At 33.7% G+C, this 20,980-nt stretch overlaps 1 protein-coding gene across 3 annotated transcripts in view; it reads right to left on the bottom strand.

Annotated features, from left to right (window-relative positions):
* Positions 1-3,155: 3,155 nt before the first annotated feature.
* The window catches only part of LOC130630286 (receptor-type tyrosine-protein phosphatase S-like), a 49,039-nt gene continuing 31,214 nt past the window's right edge, over positions 3,156-20,980 (bottom strand). For all 3 annotated transcript variants that reach the window (XM_057443719.1, XM_057443721.1, XM_057443720.1), the window contains exons 10-31: positions 20,444-20,713; positions 14,529-14,816; positions 14,185-14,394; positions 12,095-12,190; positions 11,784-11,996; positions 11,501-11,596; positions 11,276-11,379; positions 10,978-11,158; positions 10,095-10,203; positions 9,778-9,956; positions 9,576-9,701; positions 9,049-9,210; positions 8,570-8,827; positions 8,369-8,475; positions 7,953-8,240; positions 7,664-7,782; positions 7,354-7,505; positions 6,949-7,280; positions 6,301-6,426; positions 4,718-4,869; positions 4,484-4,619; positions 3,156-3,770 (exon numbers count right to left, since the gene is read on the bottom strand). In XM_057443719.1, the coding sequence (XP_057299702.1) occupies positions 3,696-3,770; positions 4,484-4,619; positions 4,718-4,869; positions 6,301-6,426; positions 6,949-7,280; positions 7,354-7,505; positions 7,664-7,782; positions 7,953-8,240; positions 8,369-8,475; positions 8,570-8,827; positions 9,049-9,210; positions 9,576-9,701; positions 9,778-9,956; positions 10,095-10,203; positions 10,978-11,158; positions 11,276-11,379; positions 11,501-11,596; positions 11,784-11,996; positions 12,095-12,190; positions 14,185-14,394; positions 14,529-14,816; positions 20,444-20,713 (3,779 nt within the window). In that variant the 3' untranslated portion in view covers positions 3,156-3,695. The remainder of the gene's footprint in view (positions 3,771-4,483; positions 4,620-4,717; positions 4,870-6,300; positions 6,427-6,948; positions 7,281-7,353; positions 7,506-7,663; positions 7,783-7,952; positions 8,241-8,368; positions 8,476-8,569; positions 8,828-9,048; positions 9,211-9,575; positions 9,702-9,777; positions 9,957-10,094; positions 10,204-10,977; positions 11,159-11,275; positions 11,380-11,500; positions 11,597-11,783; positions 11,997-12,094; positions 12,191-14,184; positions 14,395-14,528; positions 14,817-20,443; positions 20,714-20,980) is intronic.

Here is a 20,980-nt window from a genome sequence, read left to right as displayed (position 1 = left end):
TGTTTCCAGCTGAAAAGTGAATATAATTAAATGCTGCAACAAAGTTTCCAAATAGTCTTTCTTACGATGCAGTTAGGTAGATAAATATGTTACTCTAATATAAACTTACGCAAATGATGAAGTTTATTGTCTGATTCAATACTAAGATGTACATTGCATGCAACAGTGTTAATTATGTTATGGTATTTTGCCTGTTTTAATTTTTTGCTAAAGTAATTTTTTAAAGACATACTGCAGGCTGTAACTTTTTCTTGATAAAAGTAATTTGTTTAGTGCAAGCTAGCTATATGCTAGTCACAGGGATAGCTAGCCTATCCACACAGAGCCAGCTATCTACCAGAAAATTGCAACGTTTTACTGTTTGCCAACTGAACTCAACTGTTGGATTGTAGCTAGAAGGGTATTTTTCAAAATTTTAGTTTTATACTTTAACGGTTATCATTTTAATAACACAACAGTTAGGCTCAACCCACAAACCAGGCATCCTACGATCAACACATGAGATCCCTTCCGACACCAAACTAAGGATATTGAAGTTTTCCCAACTCTATTAGCAAAGTTGATTCGTGGTTGCGTAACAGCATATATGCCATTCTGTTTGTCAAAGTTATGTGTAGGACTTTTTGGATACAAGGCTCGATGTCTTGCTTTTAATGAACCGTTAATGAACGCTCCTATCACTATGATAGGCGTGTTAAACCCGCGCAATTCTTGTTTCGACTTGCAGAGCAATGTTAAGTAAGTTCCTGCAGGGATCTAAGATAAAGCGTTGATGCTTATTACAACTACAAAGTATATTTGTTTTAATTTTGAAAATGGCTGCAGGCTTTTCCAGGCAAAATTTAGTGTTTTTTAAGATATTGATCTTGCCTAGAGGACCCCGATTTCTTTTGCAGTTCAACGGCAAAATTGAACCCTCGTGTAATACGCTGTTAGTTGTGTATACTGGATTATCTTTTTTTAATCAATACTGACTGGGCATTTCCAACATGAAAACTATAACACGCATATGACAGCTGAATTTTGTTTAAATGGGTATACCATACAATTTAGAAGAGCCCTACACGAATTGGAGGTATAGTTTACCTGTGCTAAGTTCTCAATTTTGCTTCAATATCAAATAATTTAAACCTTTACAGGAAATGATTCCGAAATATAAAAAAAGCTTGGCGATTGTTTTTGCTATTACTTAGTTAATTTTTTGAAAAAGACACCACGCCTGAAAGGGCTCGTCGCTGTAAGCACTGGATGCGTGACACAACAATTTGGTAATAAATCACTCTGTCATAAAGCTGTCTGATAAAATAAAACATTTTTGAACCAGCTAACTATATTCTTTTAAATTTTGCATAGAAACATACAAGTTTATTGCACATAAAGCCAGGGAAAGCAAACCCGATAATTATATAATCTTTTTAAGGGTTAAGGGTTACGTTTTTAAAGCTGGTTATGTAGCATTTTCTCCAAATATAGCTCCTCGTACTGCCTTTTCTTCCTTGTCAAAACAAAATTTCACTTTATTGATATCTCATTTATTTTACAGATTTTCCTTAGTTAAGATTAAGAAACAGTTCATTCTTCTTATATCAGACATTTCCTGTTTCCAGCAACGTAAATAGCGGTGTCGATACTCTCAGTGTGCTTCACAAAAAACTTGAAGTCATTAGAAAAAGAAAATTAACATCATTGGATCCGAGATGGAACCTTGTGGATCACATTTGAAAACAATCATCTCATCAGACAAACAATCGCCATATAAAACCATCTGTAATCTTCCACACTAACATATCTTCATTTAATTCTGTCCCTCAAACACCGTAACTTTGTATTTATTTAACAATTATCCTTTGATTAAGTGTATCAAGTGTTTTATTTGAGTGTAAAAGGACTACACCAACTATTTTACTGTTATTGACTTTTTTATTGATTTTATCATCTGTGAATAAAGGAGCTGTCACCTCCGTTGAACTACGTCGTTTAAATCGGTACTGAATACGTCCTAATAAGTTTTTTTCCTAAGATGTCAGATAGTTGTTGATAAACCATTTTCTCAATGGTTTTCGATACTGCTGGTATATCCGATTACCCGATATAGGGTGATAATTTGCAATTATTATCCTGTCAACGTTTGTATAAGGGTAAACATTTGGTGCATTGGGTGTGTTGGGTATACACTTGTTGTTAGTGAAATAATGATGGTGCGGGTAAGAGGTTTTACAAAGAACGGTAGTTTCCACTGTTTGAACGCCCTCATATTCATCTTTAGGTTAAAATGGCTTCGCGTGACATTAAAAATCGAAGCTCACTTAATCTTTGATCAAATTTATAGCTATGTATTACCTACTATTTGAAGACTGTGTAAGCAAAATAGAGGTCGAGACAACATTATGTACTACATAACTTATAGATACAACCAATTTTACCTGCTTTAATTGCAGTGGTTTGACAGGCGTGTATCAATTGGTCGATTGATATACTATTTTATAACTTACGAACAAATTATTCAGAGATCATGTACGAAACACAAACAAAAAAAGCAGAATGAGCAGTAAAATTTTGGCGAGATAAAAGTCCTACACCTTGTTTTTTAACAAATTTCTTTTTACGGGGTCTATACGAAGGATATTCAATCAAAAACATGATTTTTACAGAACAAAGGGACTTTCAATAACATATTTACAAGGAAAGATAAGGTAATGTCTTTCCTGCCTTTAAATCACCATCTAAAATGATGACTCTTTTGTTTAAATCGTCAATTTTGAAGTAGTCTCTTGATGTTTCAGGATAACCTACTCGATATTCGTCCATTTTCTTGTTATAACAATACTGAATACCATTTGAATACCATTGATAAGTAAGTGAGTAAGTAATTAAATACGTAACTGATGAACTGTTTCAGCAACTGAATTTAGAGTTTCTTTAACTAAAACAAAGTGTCAAGAAATCGCAATGATTGACGAAATAAAAGGTCTATAAGTAAACAAAAAAGCAACAAATCGATGGAGCGATAATTACATAACATCCGTTTTAACATATCTTTTAACTTATTTGGACAACACTATTGGATGAAAAATTGATTTAGAATTTCGTTGAGCTTCAAAAATAAGTTCTATGACCAACGAAGTCAGCCTAATTAAAAAAACATGAAACCACTATGAACAAAAACAGTTGTGCATTTTTTAGGAAAGTAGAATCAAAAAACATGTTTAAAAAAGATTTACAACAAACTTAAAATTGTTTCTAAATAATAACTAAAAATTGCATCTAAATTTTACTTTTACAAACCAGGGCCAGCGAAGCAAGGATGTCCCAGCTATTTTTGCAACTCGTAAAGATACTGAATAGACGATTTTAAAAATTATGCAGCTGTTATGAATGTTTCGTTTACAATTTGCGCGAGCGAAATAAACCGAATCTAATAAAAAAAACGAAGTCAGCCAGCGAAACATTTTATTTCACCTTAACAGAATAAAGAGGTCAAATAATAGCAAATATTTTTTATCTCTCTGAAAATACGTGCAGTAAATGCAAAAAAATACAAAAATCGCTGGTCCTAATGATGAACAAATATGGAATTTCTTCTACGCAAATTTCAGAAATTCACTAAAAATATCTTATTTACATTCCCCTTATTGTACACACGATTCTACTGTGATGATAAATTACATAATGCAACCATTCTTGTGTGCGTGTGATTAGCGAAAGTTCGAATACAAATCAAACGAATCCAAATATTCTTGAAGTGCTCGGAAACAAAACTCGTATTGATCCTAAAGGAAGAAAGATATAGCATATAAAAAACACAAAAATATAGCAAGAAAATATATAATTATCTTTCTCTAAATTAAAACCTTCATTTCTTACTCATAACCTCATTTTCTTAATTAATGTCCTCCCTAAAAGAACACACACAATGCGCAACGCAAAGCATGTCATGGTTAATTTATTTTCTGATTTGTACTTGTCGAATATTCTAACAATCTTAAAAAAGTAAAAATGTTACTCTGAATTTCTGTCACAAAACAAACACCACAGCAGTTTTAAATTCTGGACCTTTTGAAGGTGAGCAAAAAAACCATGCAACCAAATAACAACACTACAGATTTTGGCATTGTATACCAGATTTTTGTGTACCAGTCTTAAAAAACCAGAATAATTTGAAATTAAACGTTTTTGTTAAATATTCTTTGACTTATTAAGAGTGCTTTTCCAATTGCAGATGGTGCGTGTAATACAACGTTCAGATTAGAACTTCTCCTACTCTGTCTCACATAAATGTTAAGATCAGGGTGTGTAATCTTTAACAACTGCCAAGCCCAGAAATTACAAGCCGGCACGTACGTTCTTGTAAAATATGTTGGTAAAAAATCAGTTTAGAATTCTTTCTGTTTACCAACATTTTAATCACACATGAATAAACACCAAGTTAACCACATTAATCACCATGTCACTTCTTTAATACTTCAATATAATGTATTCTTACCGGTGTTTGCACCATACCAGGGCGCTGCTGTCGCATCTTTTTGACAGTTTGATACAAATCAATCACGCCTTCTGTTTTGACCCTCTCAATAAGATTTGTTAGAGCTATAAATACCCCAGTTCGACCAACTCCAGCGCTGAAGAAACAAAAGACAAGATTCTATATATTTCTCGTTCTTTTACGTTTGCTTTCAAATACGCAGAAGGTATATGAACAAACAGAGCACTCGCACACCTGCAATGTACCGTTATTATCTTGTTGTCAATCGAGCTATTCCATTTCTGAACTTGACCAATCAACTCGATCATTCCAGTGCCGGATGAAGGTGAACCAGTTTCGGGCCAAGTTGTGTAGTGAAATTGTTTCACATCTCTAGATGTACTAGCCTAAAATAAAACAATGAAGATTACAGCCTCATCCCACGAGTTTTTAAGTTTTTTGACATTATTTAGTTTAACTAACTACAGATAAGAATCTGATTGCCTGACCCCTACAACTACTGGTTGATGCACACTAGCTTAGTGTTTGACGAATATGGGCTGTATGTGACAGAAGAGGACTGTTAGATATTGCAGTAGCGAGCAGTATGTGACAGAAAAGGGTGAAACTTGACAGAAGTGGACTGGATGTGGGGAAAGTGCACAATCAAATGTAACATGAGTTTTTTACAAGAGCTCATGTTACTCAACTCCAAAAATATCTGATATGAAATTGCAGACGAATCTCGAGAGGACGCTCGTACACTACGTTTCTGAATCTGAACTTAAATTTGAATAACCATTACTAATGCACTTTGTTGTGTTGGACTAATAAAAGATACTGTTTAAAATTGTCAAAAGTATATAGAACAATACTCTATAAGATGTTACTAAATGAAACACCATTTCTGTTATTCTATAATTTATGGAGACATTTTAGGTCGTAAATTTGGTTCAGAACGTTGACGACCGCGAATACAACAATATCAAAAACACAGCACGTGAGGATTTCAAAATATATTTAAATTTAATTGGTTTGAAATGCAGGAGACGTATTGTAAAACAAGCGAGATGTCGTGAGTACAAGACCTTCTGGATTCATTATTTTTGAAGCACTTGGGAAGCTTATCTACAGGGTTACTTTCATTGACAAATTGTACATATGCTCTGTAGTTCCTATTATATCGTGAATCAATGTTTTGTTCAAGGGCAGCGCCATTATGGGGACTGGGGGGGGGGGTTTAGTCCCCCCCACTTTTTTGCTAAGTTACAATTCTTTATTTTCTGCCAATAAGTGTCTCTATCACTGCATGAAAATTGATGTTATCCAACCAGTGAATCTGCAACCTATCTCGCTAAATATAGCCGTTTTACGTGTTTTAGGACTCTTTGCGTTGGATTCTAGGGCCTTCACCCCTGGACACTACCAGGGGGTTTACAGGAACCCAGCTGTTTTGGCAACTCGCTTTGCTCGTTGATTGTTACCAAAAATCTTAAAATCTACCACAATGTCTTACCCCCCCCCAGTTTGGAAATTGTGGCGCCTCCCTTGCTGTTTTATCTTCCATGTTGATGGCAATGGCAATGGACAACGATGGAACTGACATATTCCATGCGTTGTTAGTAAATTACCGCACGCAGCATATTGTTTTTGTTTGCAGCTTGCATTGTTGGCGACTGCAGATAGGGTCTTGCTTACTGTCTGGCATTCTGGCAATACACGCTTTCTATTAGCTTAATTATATCCTTATACCACTCGCCAGTCATATTCGGATTTCCGGTCAGTTAAAATTGTCTATAACATAACTGGTAGCCTAAATATAAAGTAAATTAGCTTACATCTGTATTAGTTAGTTTCAATTCACGAACAACATGATCGCCATACGTGGTTACTGATCCAAGTTCGACTATGAATGCATCTGATTTAAGTGAAGTTACCGGAGGCCAATAAGGATGAACTTTGAACTATAGTATTAAACAAGTATAGATAAATTTTAGACAAAATAAATCAATTTAACCAAATGGGTATTAAATATTTTTTTAACCTTTGTGGGGAGAATTAAAAGCTTTTCTCCGCTTTCTGTTATCATAACGATAGTAATCATTCACTAGATTAATATTTGGGAATTGTGCGAGGAACCGTAGTCGCTGGGAAGCTTTATGGGAGATGACATTAATTGGATAATTTGTGGTATTTGAGAAAATAAAAAGTAAACTATACATAATCTTATTGTTTGACATCTATATTCACAAAATATCTACCTGTATATGCAAGTATTTGTTTGACTGCAATATGGATCTTATTGTCTGGGATTCGCAAAAAGTTATTTTTTCAAAAACTCCAAATAGTATACATTTGCGTGGGCTTCGTCTAGGCGAAATAACGAACCAAATTTCTTTCGCAAAATTAAAAAACCTTGTTAAAGAATTAGGGGTAGAATTAGACAGCCAAACAGATAGCTGAATATCAAAAGCTGCGTCACCCACCTTCTCATCTTTTTCCTCATTCGTCAACATAACGATGGTGGCACAATTTTGCTCCCAAATCATACGCCAAAAATCACCAACTGTATTCTCTAAAGGGGTTTGAGTAGCGATAAAATAATTTTTAGTCGCGTAACTGTCAACATAGTTCGCGTTAATGTAGTCGCTACCGTCGACGCCTGGTCGTTGCGTCAATTTTACTCTTGTGTCGTCAAATGGGTACAGCGTCCTAAAGCGATTTTTTGCTTGATTAGAACTTTTGTTGGCTTCTTGAAAGTTTTCTCTCTTGTGTGTTTTAGCCAACTTAACAAATTCATCCATCAGAGCAGTCATTCCTAAATATTAAGATGGATAATTACGCATTTAATAAATTTCTCATGCGACGAAGTGTTATATTTTAATACTCACCCGTCCGTGTGTCAACTTCGGATAACTTCTTGACGTGTTCTCTCAAAGCGTTTGCCTCGATTTCCGTATCACCAGACTCTAAGTAGTCCAGTAGAGCAACATGAATAAAGATGTACTGATCTTCTGTTTGAACCATCAAGCATCGTTGCTCCCTAGTAACAATTGACCACTAATTTTAACTAACGATCACCAGAAAGTTTTGACTACATACAATTTACCTACTGACGTAAACCTACACCATCAATAATATCATCTGAGATATTGAAAATACAAACCTAATTTAAACTAATGCAAACGTAATATTTTTTACCTTATGTTGCTAACATTGGAAAATATAGAGACTTCTTTATACTTTTTAATATTCTTGATCTGAGTGTCGATTGTAATGTAAGTTCCAGTTCTACCTACACCAGCTGAGCAATGCACAATCTGAAAAGAACATTCTTTACCGGTTATTCTTTTAATTTTCTACAAAAACAAACTATGTGATGGGCAACTTCTTTAAAAAAGTTGCGTTGGTTCTCTTCACTGCAGTCACAACAAAATCTACAGGCGCATTATTTTTAAAAAAACAAACAGCGTGACAAACTTTAACTTACAATTGGCCCTTGTGAAATTCCCTTCCAATTATTGACCTTCCGTAGAAAAGACAACAAAGCTAAAGGATCATCAGGAACTCCAAAATCAGGCCATGCAGTAAAATGAAACTGTTTGACAATTCGTTCGATGGCTTGTCCCGTTCGAGTCACGTGAAAGGTCCGCACCACGTGGTCAGGAAAATCGAGCACTTCTGTTGCAGTTATAACTATGTCCTTCAAAGTTAAACTACTGTTGTCTGGCCAATATTGTGCGCATTTTATGCGACCCCTTTCTTCAAGTTGAGTCAGCTAGAAAGTTACATCAAAACTGTTTGAATATATAACAGCATACATCATTTTAAGTTGCAATTGCTATAGGATAGAACATATGAAAGAAATAATCTAGTGCATTATGCATTACATCAATTGACTCTCACCATGAGTATCGATGTTACGTCATTTTCCCAAACCATCCTCCAGAAATCAAACAACGTTTCTGGTAAAGGACCTTGCGCAGCAATGTATTCGTTTTCTCGTTCGAAGCCTAACAAACAATCATTGTCAATTTCAAAGTTGTTATTTAGAGAGGATATCAAAACACATTGCTTTTTTAAAGTATGTGCCTGAATTAAAAATACCTGAGATGAAGTTGGCATTAATGAAGTCACTGTGAGGATCGTCATCCACTATTGACAGTATAACACGTGTGTCATCGTACGAAGGAACATTGTGATATCGATTTTTGATGTTGTTCTCCTCGTTACGAGATTGATTGTACGAATGCACAAGTTCTCGACTAATCATCGAATATTCTTGAGAAAACTCATAGTTACTGTTTGCTTTTAGCATATTCACATGAGCTTCAAAACGGCTGATGGCTACTGGAATTCTTGGATCTATTAAAACCCAGAAATATTAGAACTTCTTACGTTTATTGCTACAGGTTGTATTCTAGTTTATTTAAAGAAGCGTAACGTGACGAATAATTTGTATTAGTTGGCAAACTTTGTCAAAACACGTCTTGCATTTTCACGGCTGTTGTAAAGTTAATGAATTATTGTCCTTAATACGCGCTACATCGTTTTTTAACTACAAGAAAAACTTTATTGCAACTTACCTCGATCGTTCGAAAGTTGGTCTTGTGCGTTCTTTCTCTTTTTCTCTTTCATCTCGACATCACCATTACTTGATCTTCTTGATCTTACAAACAATATGATGATGATAATCAAACAGATTGCAATAAGGATACCAACGATGATACCAACAATCATTGCAACATCTAAGAAGTAAACACAAAAACCCGACGGTTGAAAGGAATAATTTTCTTTTGGGAAGTGACCAGACAATTTGATGGTTGACATTTTCGGTGTAAAAACATGCGTGATTTTAAGTTCAAGAAAAGAGCTATCCAGTGTGACACTTAACAAGCCAAAGCGCTTTTAAAGACGCTGACGTTGGACTAGCTAAATTTATTAATACCATTTTTTCAGTCTGCATTGTGCTACACTAAAGTTGGAGGTTTAAATCAAATTCGGTCAACACCGTATATATATCACAGTTATTTACAAGACAACCCCCATTCACCCATCGTCTAAAAGACGCTTCACTATGTGCTATATAATTTACAAATATAACCATTTCCACCTGTTTTACTTTCAGTAGTTTTAACTGGTGTATACCATTTTGTCGATTGATATAAATTGTCATTAACATACGCACGAACAAAAACAACATATGTTGTGTCTTTTTCCAATTCACCATTGTTGGGAACTAAAAAATAAAATATATGAAGTTTTAAAGAGTTTACATTTCCTCTCTCTTCATATTATGGTTGATTTAAACTTACTGCCAAGGGCTCGTCTTTTTCTTTTGCTTGTCTGTCCTCCTCCAACAGTGAACAACTGGTTGTCCACCACCTTGTAAAGACGTCCAACAACAAAAGTTTTAATTTCGTTGTTCTTTATATCTTGAGGATTTTTAGAATATAAAGAATTAGTTCGTTTTACTGCAATTACGTCATAATGACTAAATAAACAAAAAACAAACTTGTGGCACATCTTTTGAAAGCGAATCAAGAAAAAATAAACTTCTAACAATAACCCAAGCATGCTTTGAAAACCACCATCATGTAATCAATCTAAACGAAAGGTGATTGGTACTTACGCAATTTTACCATTGGTCTCCTTGAATTTTAAAATGTTTATCGCAAAGCTAGTCTCCTCAATTCTATCAGCAGGTGGATCAGGCAAATCTTTATCAAGAGGTGGTGGTGCTACAAGGAATAAATACGTAACCCACAGATGGAGTAATTTTTTTTGAATTTTTTTTTTGAATGCAACAACCATTTTATTTAATTTTTTTTCAAGAACAACTTAAGAGCTCCAACTACAAGGACAAACATGTTGATAGTTGAGATAGATGGGAGAAAGAACAGCAATTAAAGACAAACATTATTCAAGAAAGGTCTAAAATTTTATGCGACAGGGCAGGAAAAGTCACAAAACGTTGCATACATTTTAAACTACTTGTGTAGGATTCCTATTACTATGGCTTAGGTTCAAGAATAAGCATTCTCCGCATAAAAACCGTCGGCGCTGGCGATAACCAGCGTTTTTACCAGACAGGAAATAATCCTAATTTTAATTAGTGTTAATTACCACCTAGTGAGAATCATAATTAAGTCACTTCCTTACGGTAATAGAAGTCTGTCATTGTTATACATTACGTGCAGAAGAAATGCAAGATGTATGTGTTCAAAATTGTAAAGATTGGTAAAGAAATTTTGGGCAGACTACCCGAAATATCGCATGTTAAAACTTCTTTTATGTACGCACACAAATTCAAATGCATGATGTTTTCATTATTGTAAATGCACAGAAGTTCAACTTTAAAACATTCGTGTGACCATAAACCGACCGCAGTTACTTCTTTTTATTAAAAGAAAGTTCTTTATAAATATCTTCTTTTTGTACTGGATTTTATAAAACGATAAGGCACATTTGCAGTTAATATAATTTCATTTTTACCAACCTTAAACAGGTCTTACCGTCAGCAAGTGTTTGCCTTATAATACTTGTCTTTCTCGAAAACAATCTGTTGAAAACTGTTATTATCACCGTGTAATTACGAAATGGCTGCAAGTTGTTGACTGTACATGATAACTTTGTTACATTCATGCATTCGTTGACATCATTTTCTGTATTTTCTGACGAAAGTCGATATTTAACCTACGGAACGAAAGAAAATCCTTTTTTAGCAAGGAGCTCAAAAACAAAAATCCAAAAAGTACTTCATACCAATTCATAAAACTTAGACAAATAATAATAATAATAATTAATGCTTACTGTATAACCATGCAGCATCCCATAAATATGTTTTGGGCGTTTCCATGTCACGCTTATAGAATTTTTCTTTATAGTTGAAGATACCATTCGCACCTCATTTGGTACTAAATCGAAAAAATATTGTCAAAAATTCTTGTAAGTTAATATGTTATGTAAATTTTTGCAATTTCGATTTAAAAAGCTTGTTAATATGCATCACTATTGTCTTATATGTTACGAACAAACCTCCTTCCAATGTTACTATTTGATGTTGACTAGCATTTGGACCAAAAGCAGCTGAGTTTCTTGCACGAATTGATACATTGTAGCCGTTGTATAATCCTATCCAAAAAAATTTGGAATCACATATGAAGGTGTGAGTTATGATACATAAACAAGTGGGAAAGCCTTATCACAATTGTTGTGTCCACCACAAATGATCCAACACAGAGTGTCTTACCACAGGTTTAACTATTTCAAACTAAATAAAACTGTAAATACATTACATAACATTGTAATGCATATTTACCTAAGCCTTTTAATGTGAATACTGTAACAGTACCAACATCAGTGCAATTCTCAATAGAGTTTACAACTTTAAGACCATCATTAGTATCTTGTATGTAACACAATATGTAATTTATTATGAAACCATTTGAAGGGATAGGTTTTTTCCATGATAATGTAATTTCTTGTGCTCGAGATATGGTGTCATGGCCAAATTGTAGTGGCTTTGTTGGAACTGAAATTAAAACATAAGTGTCGAGAAGCTGTACATAACAAAACTTTGTCAACTTTAGTGGAAATAAAATTGTAACATCTGTGTATCTACATTCATACCTCCTTCTTCCGTTAATATTTGATGTAAAGTAGCCCTTGGACCGAATCCAGCTGAGTTTTTTGCACTGACTGATACATTGTAGCCATTGTAAAAACCTAAATGATATGATCTTTATGCTGTAACTATAAAATGTTTAATTTTTTTAAAATAGATCTGTTATGTATGCATGTCACTATCCTTCCTGTGCGCTTGTGGCTAGCACGCCTCCAGCGTCCCTCGAGAATTGTTACGTTTGTATAAAGAGAAGCAGTTTGACGATAATTATATTTATAATTTTGTTCTTAACGGTTGTTGTAGTATATCACTTTGTGATATACTACAACAACCAACAACAACAACCAATCTTCTCCCATTTTATAGTCCCTCGACCTGTCTCACTTTGCAATTCCACCCTGCCACACTTTGTAATCCCTTAAAGATGATGAGCAGAAATTAAAAAAAAACGAGTCAATGAACTCTCATAACATTATCAACCATATATTTGTTGCTTCACAGGCAAAAATACAAAATTGCGCAGTAATTATTGTAATGATACATACATATATAAATCTCGCTTTTTATTCTTATAAGATTTCTACCATGTTTTCCACTAAGAAAAAAATACCAAATGCTTAGTATTGTCGTTAACTAATTGTTTATGCCGGCTGCATTACCAGTTATATAGGTGAAACTCGAGACACCTATTAACCAGTATTGCTTAGCATTTGGCTACTGACAAACAGTGACATATTTTTAACCATTTGTGTAACGATGCTAATTACAGAACTGTTTGTATTGCATCTACTTTTTTCTCGGTACTTCTCTTGTTTTTACGTAATCAACCATATCTTATTGTATTGATTTGTACTGATTTCTTTTCACTTAGCTCTTCTTTTTTTAAGATTAGTATTATATACCATATAGTATGACTTTTTTAGCCAATTCTAACATTGTATCGTAAGTATTTTTTTAATTATAAAGCACCCTTGTGATTAGTGGTACATACAGTGATTACTCGCATACGAATTAAGCTTATATTTAATTTGCAACTTAAAAGAGTTCTACTACCAAATCTAGTTGACAAAATATATTGCAACATGAAACTTAAGAGTATGTTCTGACATTTTTAGTTACTAATAAACTTTATCCTACTGAAAGTATTTAGAAAAATGTTTAACTACAGAATTGCTGGTTATAATATTTTGCTGCTAGACACCTGAAAGACATGTTGCCATATCTACCATATTACTAACCCTATAATAACTGTTTATGAGGGCAATACCGGAGAATATTGCCCGACGTCAAAGTATTGCCCGATTTTGTGAGGGCAATACGTGACAGAGGTCAATATTAAAAGGTATTGCCCGAAATAAACAATTATTATATGGATTATTATCCGGATACTGCATTTTACGACCAAAAATATAACATTACAAGCAGGGCGTAGAAACCATGTCTTTATAGAAACTATTCTCATATGGAACGTACATTCGAACTAACTAATACGTTTTTTTAAATCGACTATCGTGTAAACATGACAGGTTTTTATTGTAGCTGCAACATAGAGTTCTTGAAAATATAAAAGTAAGTTTCACTTATTTTTCGCGTTTTGTTTACTTTTTCCGTGTTTATTTACTTTTAATGCTACGTAAGTTTTAACCAATCACATTGCGCAATATTCAGAAATATTAATGCCGCCCTATTACCCGGGTAATAAAGACGGATAATGGTAAACATACGGTTGTTTTGTTGTTATGTTGTGTGATCTCACAAGCCTTACACTTATTATCTCTTCACAGTCGCACGCTTTCTTCCGGGATGAAATTCTCTAAAAAGTTTTACCAGTTGGAAGACTCTAATCTGATTTAGATTTAGTTGCCCTGATTGAGTTTCAATTAATTAAGGCTATATGGTTACTGTCAAAATAACAAGCAACATTTTTTAGATTTTTAGTTAAAAGTGTGTTTGTTTTCCTTATAACCCTTCCCCACCACTCTACTACGAATCTCTTTTAGCATATCATATATTTAAATCTTCCTTTCTTCTTTTCTTTTACGTAATAAATTCAAAAAGACACTTAAAATATCCCTACAAAACAATACCTACTTACCTAACCCTTTTAATGTGAATGTGGTAACATTGCCAACATCAGTGCAATTCTCAAAAGAGTTTTCCATTTTGACTCCATCATTAGTATCTTGTATGTAACACAATTTGTAATTTATTATGAAACCATTCGAAGGATTAGGTTTTAACCATGATAATGCAATTTCTTGCGGTAGAGATATGTTTTCTTGAAGTTTTCGTGGAATCGTTGGAACTGCACAAGAAACAATAAAAATAGACTATGGTAAAGCAGACAATACTTGATTTCAAGAATGCAAAAATGTTGTATAAATATTTTCGCAGTAAATATAAAGCATATTTTTTTTTAAAAAAAATAACAACACTTACGAGCATCTCCTGTTGTTATACTTATAAATTCACTAAAATCTCCTGCTCCAATAGCATTCACAGCTTGTACCCTTACTAGATAATTTACTGCTGGTTTCAAATCTGATATATTGTACATCAGGTTTGTTAAATCTGTTATATTTTTGGAGATATCTTTACCGTCTCCTTGGTATTGTAAGGTATAATATGTTATCGGTTTATTTCCTGTGTATGCTGGTGGTGTTATTGAAAATGTGATCGATGTTGTTGTCGTTGAGTAAATTTTTAAAGTTGGAGCATCTGGTTTATCTAAAACGCATATTTCAATTACCAAACATATTGCTCTTATATTTCATAAGCACAATGTGAAATAAAATATTTTTTTTGTTTTGTGAAGTCTGGTTATAAAAAGGCGTAGGATTTAACTGACTAACTTAATGACTTGGCGTATAATATTTTCAAGCATAATTTCAAAACACAAAAGACAAAAAATTGTCATTTTTTAGATGCTTACGTTAAAGGCTAAAGAAACTGAATTGACTTTTTACACTTGTGAACATTTTTGAATATAGAGTTGGCTAAACTCTTTATATTTTAACGGAAAGATGATTGGTCTGGATGAGGGAAAGAGTAGGAGAAACAACTTATTTCAAAGCAGTTGATGTCTATTTTAAATCTGTATTGTTTTCAGATTGTTCAGATGATTTTTTAATTACGTACTGTGAAGAATTTGATCTTTAACTTGTTGCATTTGATGACGTCAGTTTTGATCCGCCGATACACAAAAATTTGTTTGTGATATTTTTTTAACTATTGCTTTTTGCAAACCCACAATAAGTATTGTGGTTTGAATGCTCTTTTTAATGGCATCATACGGACACAGAGAGGAAGCCTATTATTATAACGAACTAGTTTATAAACCCGCGGAAAAATCTACTTAAGCCAAATTCAAACTGAAAACGCATTTCTTGCGACGCGGGCACGTCGCCTTATGACTTTTTCATTTTTTGTTAACATTAAATTTAGGAATACTTCGTTTTGATTTTGTATACAATAGAGAGAAACAGGTGATTCCAGAATAACCCTAAAAATGACCATTGCAGCTCGCAGCAACGCAAAACGCAGCGGTAAGTTTGGTTTCGATCCAAAATTCCCGTAGCCTTATGCAGTAAATCGAAAGTAATTATGCGTCATTTAGCGGCTACTGTGTATAGTGAAAACATTATGCGACACATAATTTATATTTTTAGTGTGAATTATGCAATTTTTTCTCGATATAAAAATTTCCATTCTGAATAGCGAAATAAATGACATAGAAATTTTAGAAAATTTAAGGCAGGCATGGCCATTAAAAGATATTAGGCCATTATTGAATAAAAAAGATGAGATAAAAGTACTTTCTTCCATTTGGGAGGTGAAAACATTTTATAACAAATTTTATGATTTTTAAATTGTCTATAGAGTAATTTTGTAAACTTTACTTTTTAACAGTTTTTACTATTTAAGTGTAGTTTATGTTTTTTATTAGTTTTTTGAAAAAGTGACATAGTTGGAAATATAATCAATTTAAAAAAAATTCTTTTCCCTTAAAACCCAATCAAAAGTACTAAACAAAATTAATTGTGATAAGCTGACGGGACGGATCCGTAATAACCCTGGTCTAAGCTGATGAAATCGTGAAAGTGGCAAGCGAATAGTAAAAATAGATGTTTTTTGGCAAGGTAAATGGTGATTGGAGAAGCTTTGTATCCTTTTTCCTTAAGTTTTTTACACTTATTGCCTTAAAACACACCATGTTATAAAAATACCTTAACAATATAAGCTTGAGTGATAACAAATTTGTGCTTAACAGCGACAGCTTAACTAGCTATCTAGCTACAAGATGTTTGTTTTTAGACACATAGCAACTCTTTCTTATTGCTCGCTAAATGTATTACTTTACCAGTTGTATGCAACAGCTAACTGTTATTATAATTATTTATGGCTATAGTATTAAATTTCCTAGCGAGTGTTTGTCAAGAGTTATGTCTCCCAATTGATTTTGATTAGGGTGTTAGGCTTCTAAGCATGAAACTAGTTAAACTTATGAGTTTATATTCATGTGATTAGTCTCAATAATTTTGAGGGAAATACCCTCGCAGTTGTTTCATGGAAAAAACACAAAGACGACTCTAGAGTGCTTAAAAATGGATGTGATGGATCGAAATCACAACCAGTTGGGCACGATTCGAAAGCACGATTGGAAGGTTTTTACATTGATGTAATAAAAAAGAGCCAAACAATATGAGCAGTAATCTTAGTTCCTGAATTTAGGCGTTTTTATAGACACCGATAAGCCATTGCTGACAGCATGTCAATTTTGAGAAAGATACATGTGCAGCAAACAATAAAGGCAATTCTCATACTTGAAATAAATCAGATAGGCCTAATTGAAATGTGTGTTAACTTTGAGGTAGAATCCTTTATTCAGTCCAGAAAAATTGGACTTAAGTCTGCCAGTAAAAAGTAGGGTTAAATATACCCCTGGACATACTCAGTCATATACAGTAACCGAAAGAACTCATAGTTTTAGATCTTTCAGCTTAGTTTTCTTAAGAAACTGTCATAAATCAATAAATTTTGTACTGAATAAACTTTCATTATTGATCGTTCTTAAAAGTTTTGAAAGTAAAAGCTAGGGGCAAATGCTATGAGGAAGGACCATTTACCGAAAAAAAAATTAGTAGAATTATTTGCTTTTATGTACATTTTTAAGGGCAGGAATGCATGTGATATACCAAAATGACAGTTTTTTCTTGATTTAGATTTTGTTATTTGATTAAAGGGAAATCTAGTATGTTATTTGATTGGAGAAAAAAAAACAAAAGCAATGTGTTCCCATCATAATTTTTTTATTAGTACTAAAATATAGTTTGAAAATATCTGTGTAATGTAAAAGTGTAGAGATAACTGGAGGTGGAGTACTAATAGCTAGCTACCAGCAGTAGGGCAGCAAGCTTACAGGATATATTTAAAAAGCTTTTTAAAATCTTAAAATTTTATGTACTTAACATCTCTACGCTATTGATAAACCATATGTTTACGTCAAGGTGCAAACTTTACAATTTTTCAATATTATAACCTGGCTGGTTACTAAACACATGCTATTTCACTCATCACAAAGTCTTCGAATGCTAGCTATAAAAATTAACATTTTCTCATACGTCCATTCATTATTACAGCTAATATTTTTTGCCAGAGTCCTTCTTCCAGCATTTCTTCGGGATTTTTTCATTCCAATATTTCTAACTCTCCATGCTCCACATTTAAAATCAAGCAAACTCTGTCCAACTCGCCGTTTTTGTACAGTATGTAAATCCACAAAATCAAAATCGTAGAAAAGGTTGAAATTGGTTCATGTACCAAACAAACAACTCAAATGAAAAAAATACATTCTCAACTAGTTTTTATTTTTGCAAATTAAAAATAATTTGGTAGATAGGGCCAAAACTTCGAAAAGTTACTCAAAATTAAATTACCTTAACTTTCTATTCATAATAATTTTAGCATGGGAAATGCAAGGGCACAAATCTTTGTGAAAAAAACGTTTTAAAATTTCTACTACTGCAGATGATGAAAAATATGCAATGCATACACTTTTGCAAAAACAAATTGTATTTTTTTAAAAGCAATAAACAGCCTGTTGTTACCCTACGCAGCTAAATCACTAATAAAATTGCCCTCACTTAAAATGACACACTATCATTCCTGAAATTTTTTAAGGGGTAAGTTTTTTAAATTGATTATTAAAACTGATCTGTCAATTCATGATGTTGGCAAAAATTCTCAAGCCCCTGGGCTTCTTGTTATTATTATAATAGTCAGCACTAAAATCACGTATTTTTTTAAAAATAATTTTTTGTCAGTCTTCTCTTTATGTTATATGTTAATGTAAATTTTTTATATTGTTAAAGGTATTTAAGTTTAATTCAATATACTTAATTGCTAAACGGCGTGGACTGCCGAATCGCCTATTATCTCAACAGCTATCGTTACAGACTTGATCAGGTTGAAATTACGTCGATTCTTTGAGGGATACAAGGGGGACCGCAGGAATGGCTACTGACGGCAGATAAAGCTAATTAACAGGTAATAGATATAATACAAATTATGTCGTTGACACTCCTTTAGTGGGAAGCAATTTTTCCACAGGTTATTCCACGTCCTGCCCAGTTTGGTTTTCGATTGCAGCCACATTGAGCTCAGCTTGCTTGCCTTACTTCTTCATTTTGTTATAGTCAAAATCAAAAAAAGTGAGTACGTTATTTTGATCTTTTACTACCTACTTCTGCCTCATTATCCGACGAGTTTACATTGGGGATCCAGGAAAGTTCAGCCCGTCAGTCGCATTAGTGTCCAACTTATCAAATTGGCAGGAATGCCCCACTGCAGGTGTTTAAGTACCGGAACTATGGGCATCTTGTATCGCTTTGTCCCATCTGCACTATATCAGTGTCTCTATCTATGCATAGTGACAGCGGTTTTGTTCCTCCCCCGCACAGTTAGACAGGCAGACACCTTTGCTACTTGTCGATTCTTCAGGGTCACTGCACAAACCAATGTCGATTTGCAAATGTAAACACTGTGATGACTCCCGTTCTGCCTCACAATACCCCGCTGTCCGTAAACATTAAACCAACTCCACTGCTCATGTTTTTCCAATGTCCTGCCAATGATGCTTTTTTAGAAGATAGCTAAGAAACATCCTTGTCAGTCTTTAGATTCTTTTATTATATTTGGTTTGTCTTTCGGCTTCGGCATTGCCTTTGATGGCCTATGTACAGCTACCCGACCACGTAACTTACTATCTGCCAGCTTGAATCCAGGACAAGTGTGGGAAGCAATCGCTAACATTCCAGTGCTAGACCAGACCTCAGGGCAATTTTAAGCCCTCTGATTACACTTTTGCATTGTTCACCAGTAGGTTCAGTACCATAAAAATGAAGGTTCGCTCAGGATTATTTTACACCTTCATCACTCAGAGGGAATGGCATTAACGAATGTATATGTAAATAAGAGTCTCAGTGCGATATTCTACTTTTGAAGACGCGCTAAAACTAGTATCTGGGTCCCACAGCATTCTTAGCTAAACTTGGCATCAAACATGCTTTTCGCCTTTGCTCTGTTAAATCGGATCAATGGTATTTCTTAGGCTACTGCTGATAGGTTTTTATTTTGTAGACATTTTCCAGTCATTTAGCTGCCTTTCATCACCCTTTTTGTTTAACTTTTTGCGGATTTTTTATGTTGAATTTTTTTCCACTGCATGTTATGAAATCGTTGTGCTTCCTTACTTATATTGTGTTTTATTTCTTTAGATCTATATACTGTACTACTAACATATACTCCAGTTCTTTATGTTGAATAAAGCCATTGTTCATCACTTTCATGACAATGTACTGGTGATTCATTACTTAGGCAATTTTCTTATTTGTGAAATGTCTGGAGCAGAAGTCAATAGTTACACGAAATCCTTCAATCAATGTGCAATAAATTACGTGCCACTAGGACAAAACTACAGGACCATCACAAACTTTAACCTAACTGGGCATTAAGATTCATTCAATTGCGAGCGGATTGATTCTTCTGCCACAGTTGCATCACTTATTCATCTTATTTTATTAAATGGGGAGGTACAGCTCGTCCAATATTCTATTCATTAACACGCCTTCATTCCGCATAATTCATTTTTATAAAACAATCTAGTTATTATTGCTCCTATGCAAGCATAAAGGTCCTCTTCTATGAACGTTCTTTTTCTAAACTTTTGTTAAGTTTGATCATCCCAAATATAGTTTACTTATATAGGTTGCTTAACAAAAATTTTGTTTCAATAAGAAATATTTAGTGTGCCAAATAAGTCTAGAGCGATTAAACAGTTTCAAACAAATTCCTACCTGTGGCTGTGAAAGGAAATGTCTTCTCAATTTCACCAGCTCTGTTTTTGGCTTTACATGTGTAGTTGCCAGTACTGTTTCTTGTTACATCTATAGTATATGATACCTGTTCACCTGGGCTACTAGCAGAAAGTTCAACGTCATTTCTATGCCATGTTAGAATTGCTGAAGGAATTCCATAATCACTTGTGTAGCAATCTAATACAAGTTTTTCACCTACTTTACCTTCATGTTTATTAGAAGGTGTGAAAAATAATCCAGATGCTTGATCTAAATACATATTGATATAAAATAAATTTAAAGTCTTCCTCCCTTGTCACTGTTAAAACATGACCATTATAACTGGTTGCAAGAATAATCTTCCCCAGTTTAAACAGCCCAGAATTCTTTCTAATGTTTTAATACTTTTTTTAACTTTGCTAGGTAGTTTTACATATATTTTTGCACACAAATGGGCGATTCCAATGAAGGTTTTTTCTCTCAAGGTATGTACTCCCAGGGAGAAAAAATTTGAATGATTTGAACACAGAAGTTGCA

The sequence above is a fragment of the Hydractinia symbiolongicarpus genome, chromosome 2, assembly GCF_029227915.1.
Source record: "Hydractinia symbiolongicarpus strain clone_291-10 chromosome 2, HSymV2.1, whole genome shotgun sequence".
Classification (NCBI taxonomy): Eukaryota; Metazoa; Cnidaria; class Hydrozoa; order Anthoathecata; family Hydractiniidae; genus Hydractinia; species Hydractinia symbiolongicarpus.
The sequence above is the reverse complement of the archived record's forward strand: the minus strand, read 5'-3'. Positions and strand labels throughout refer to the sequence as shown.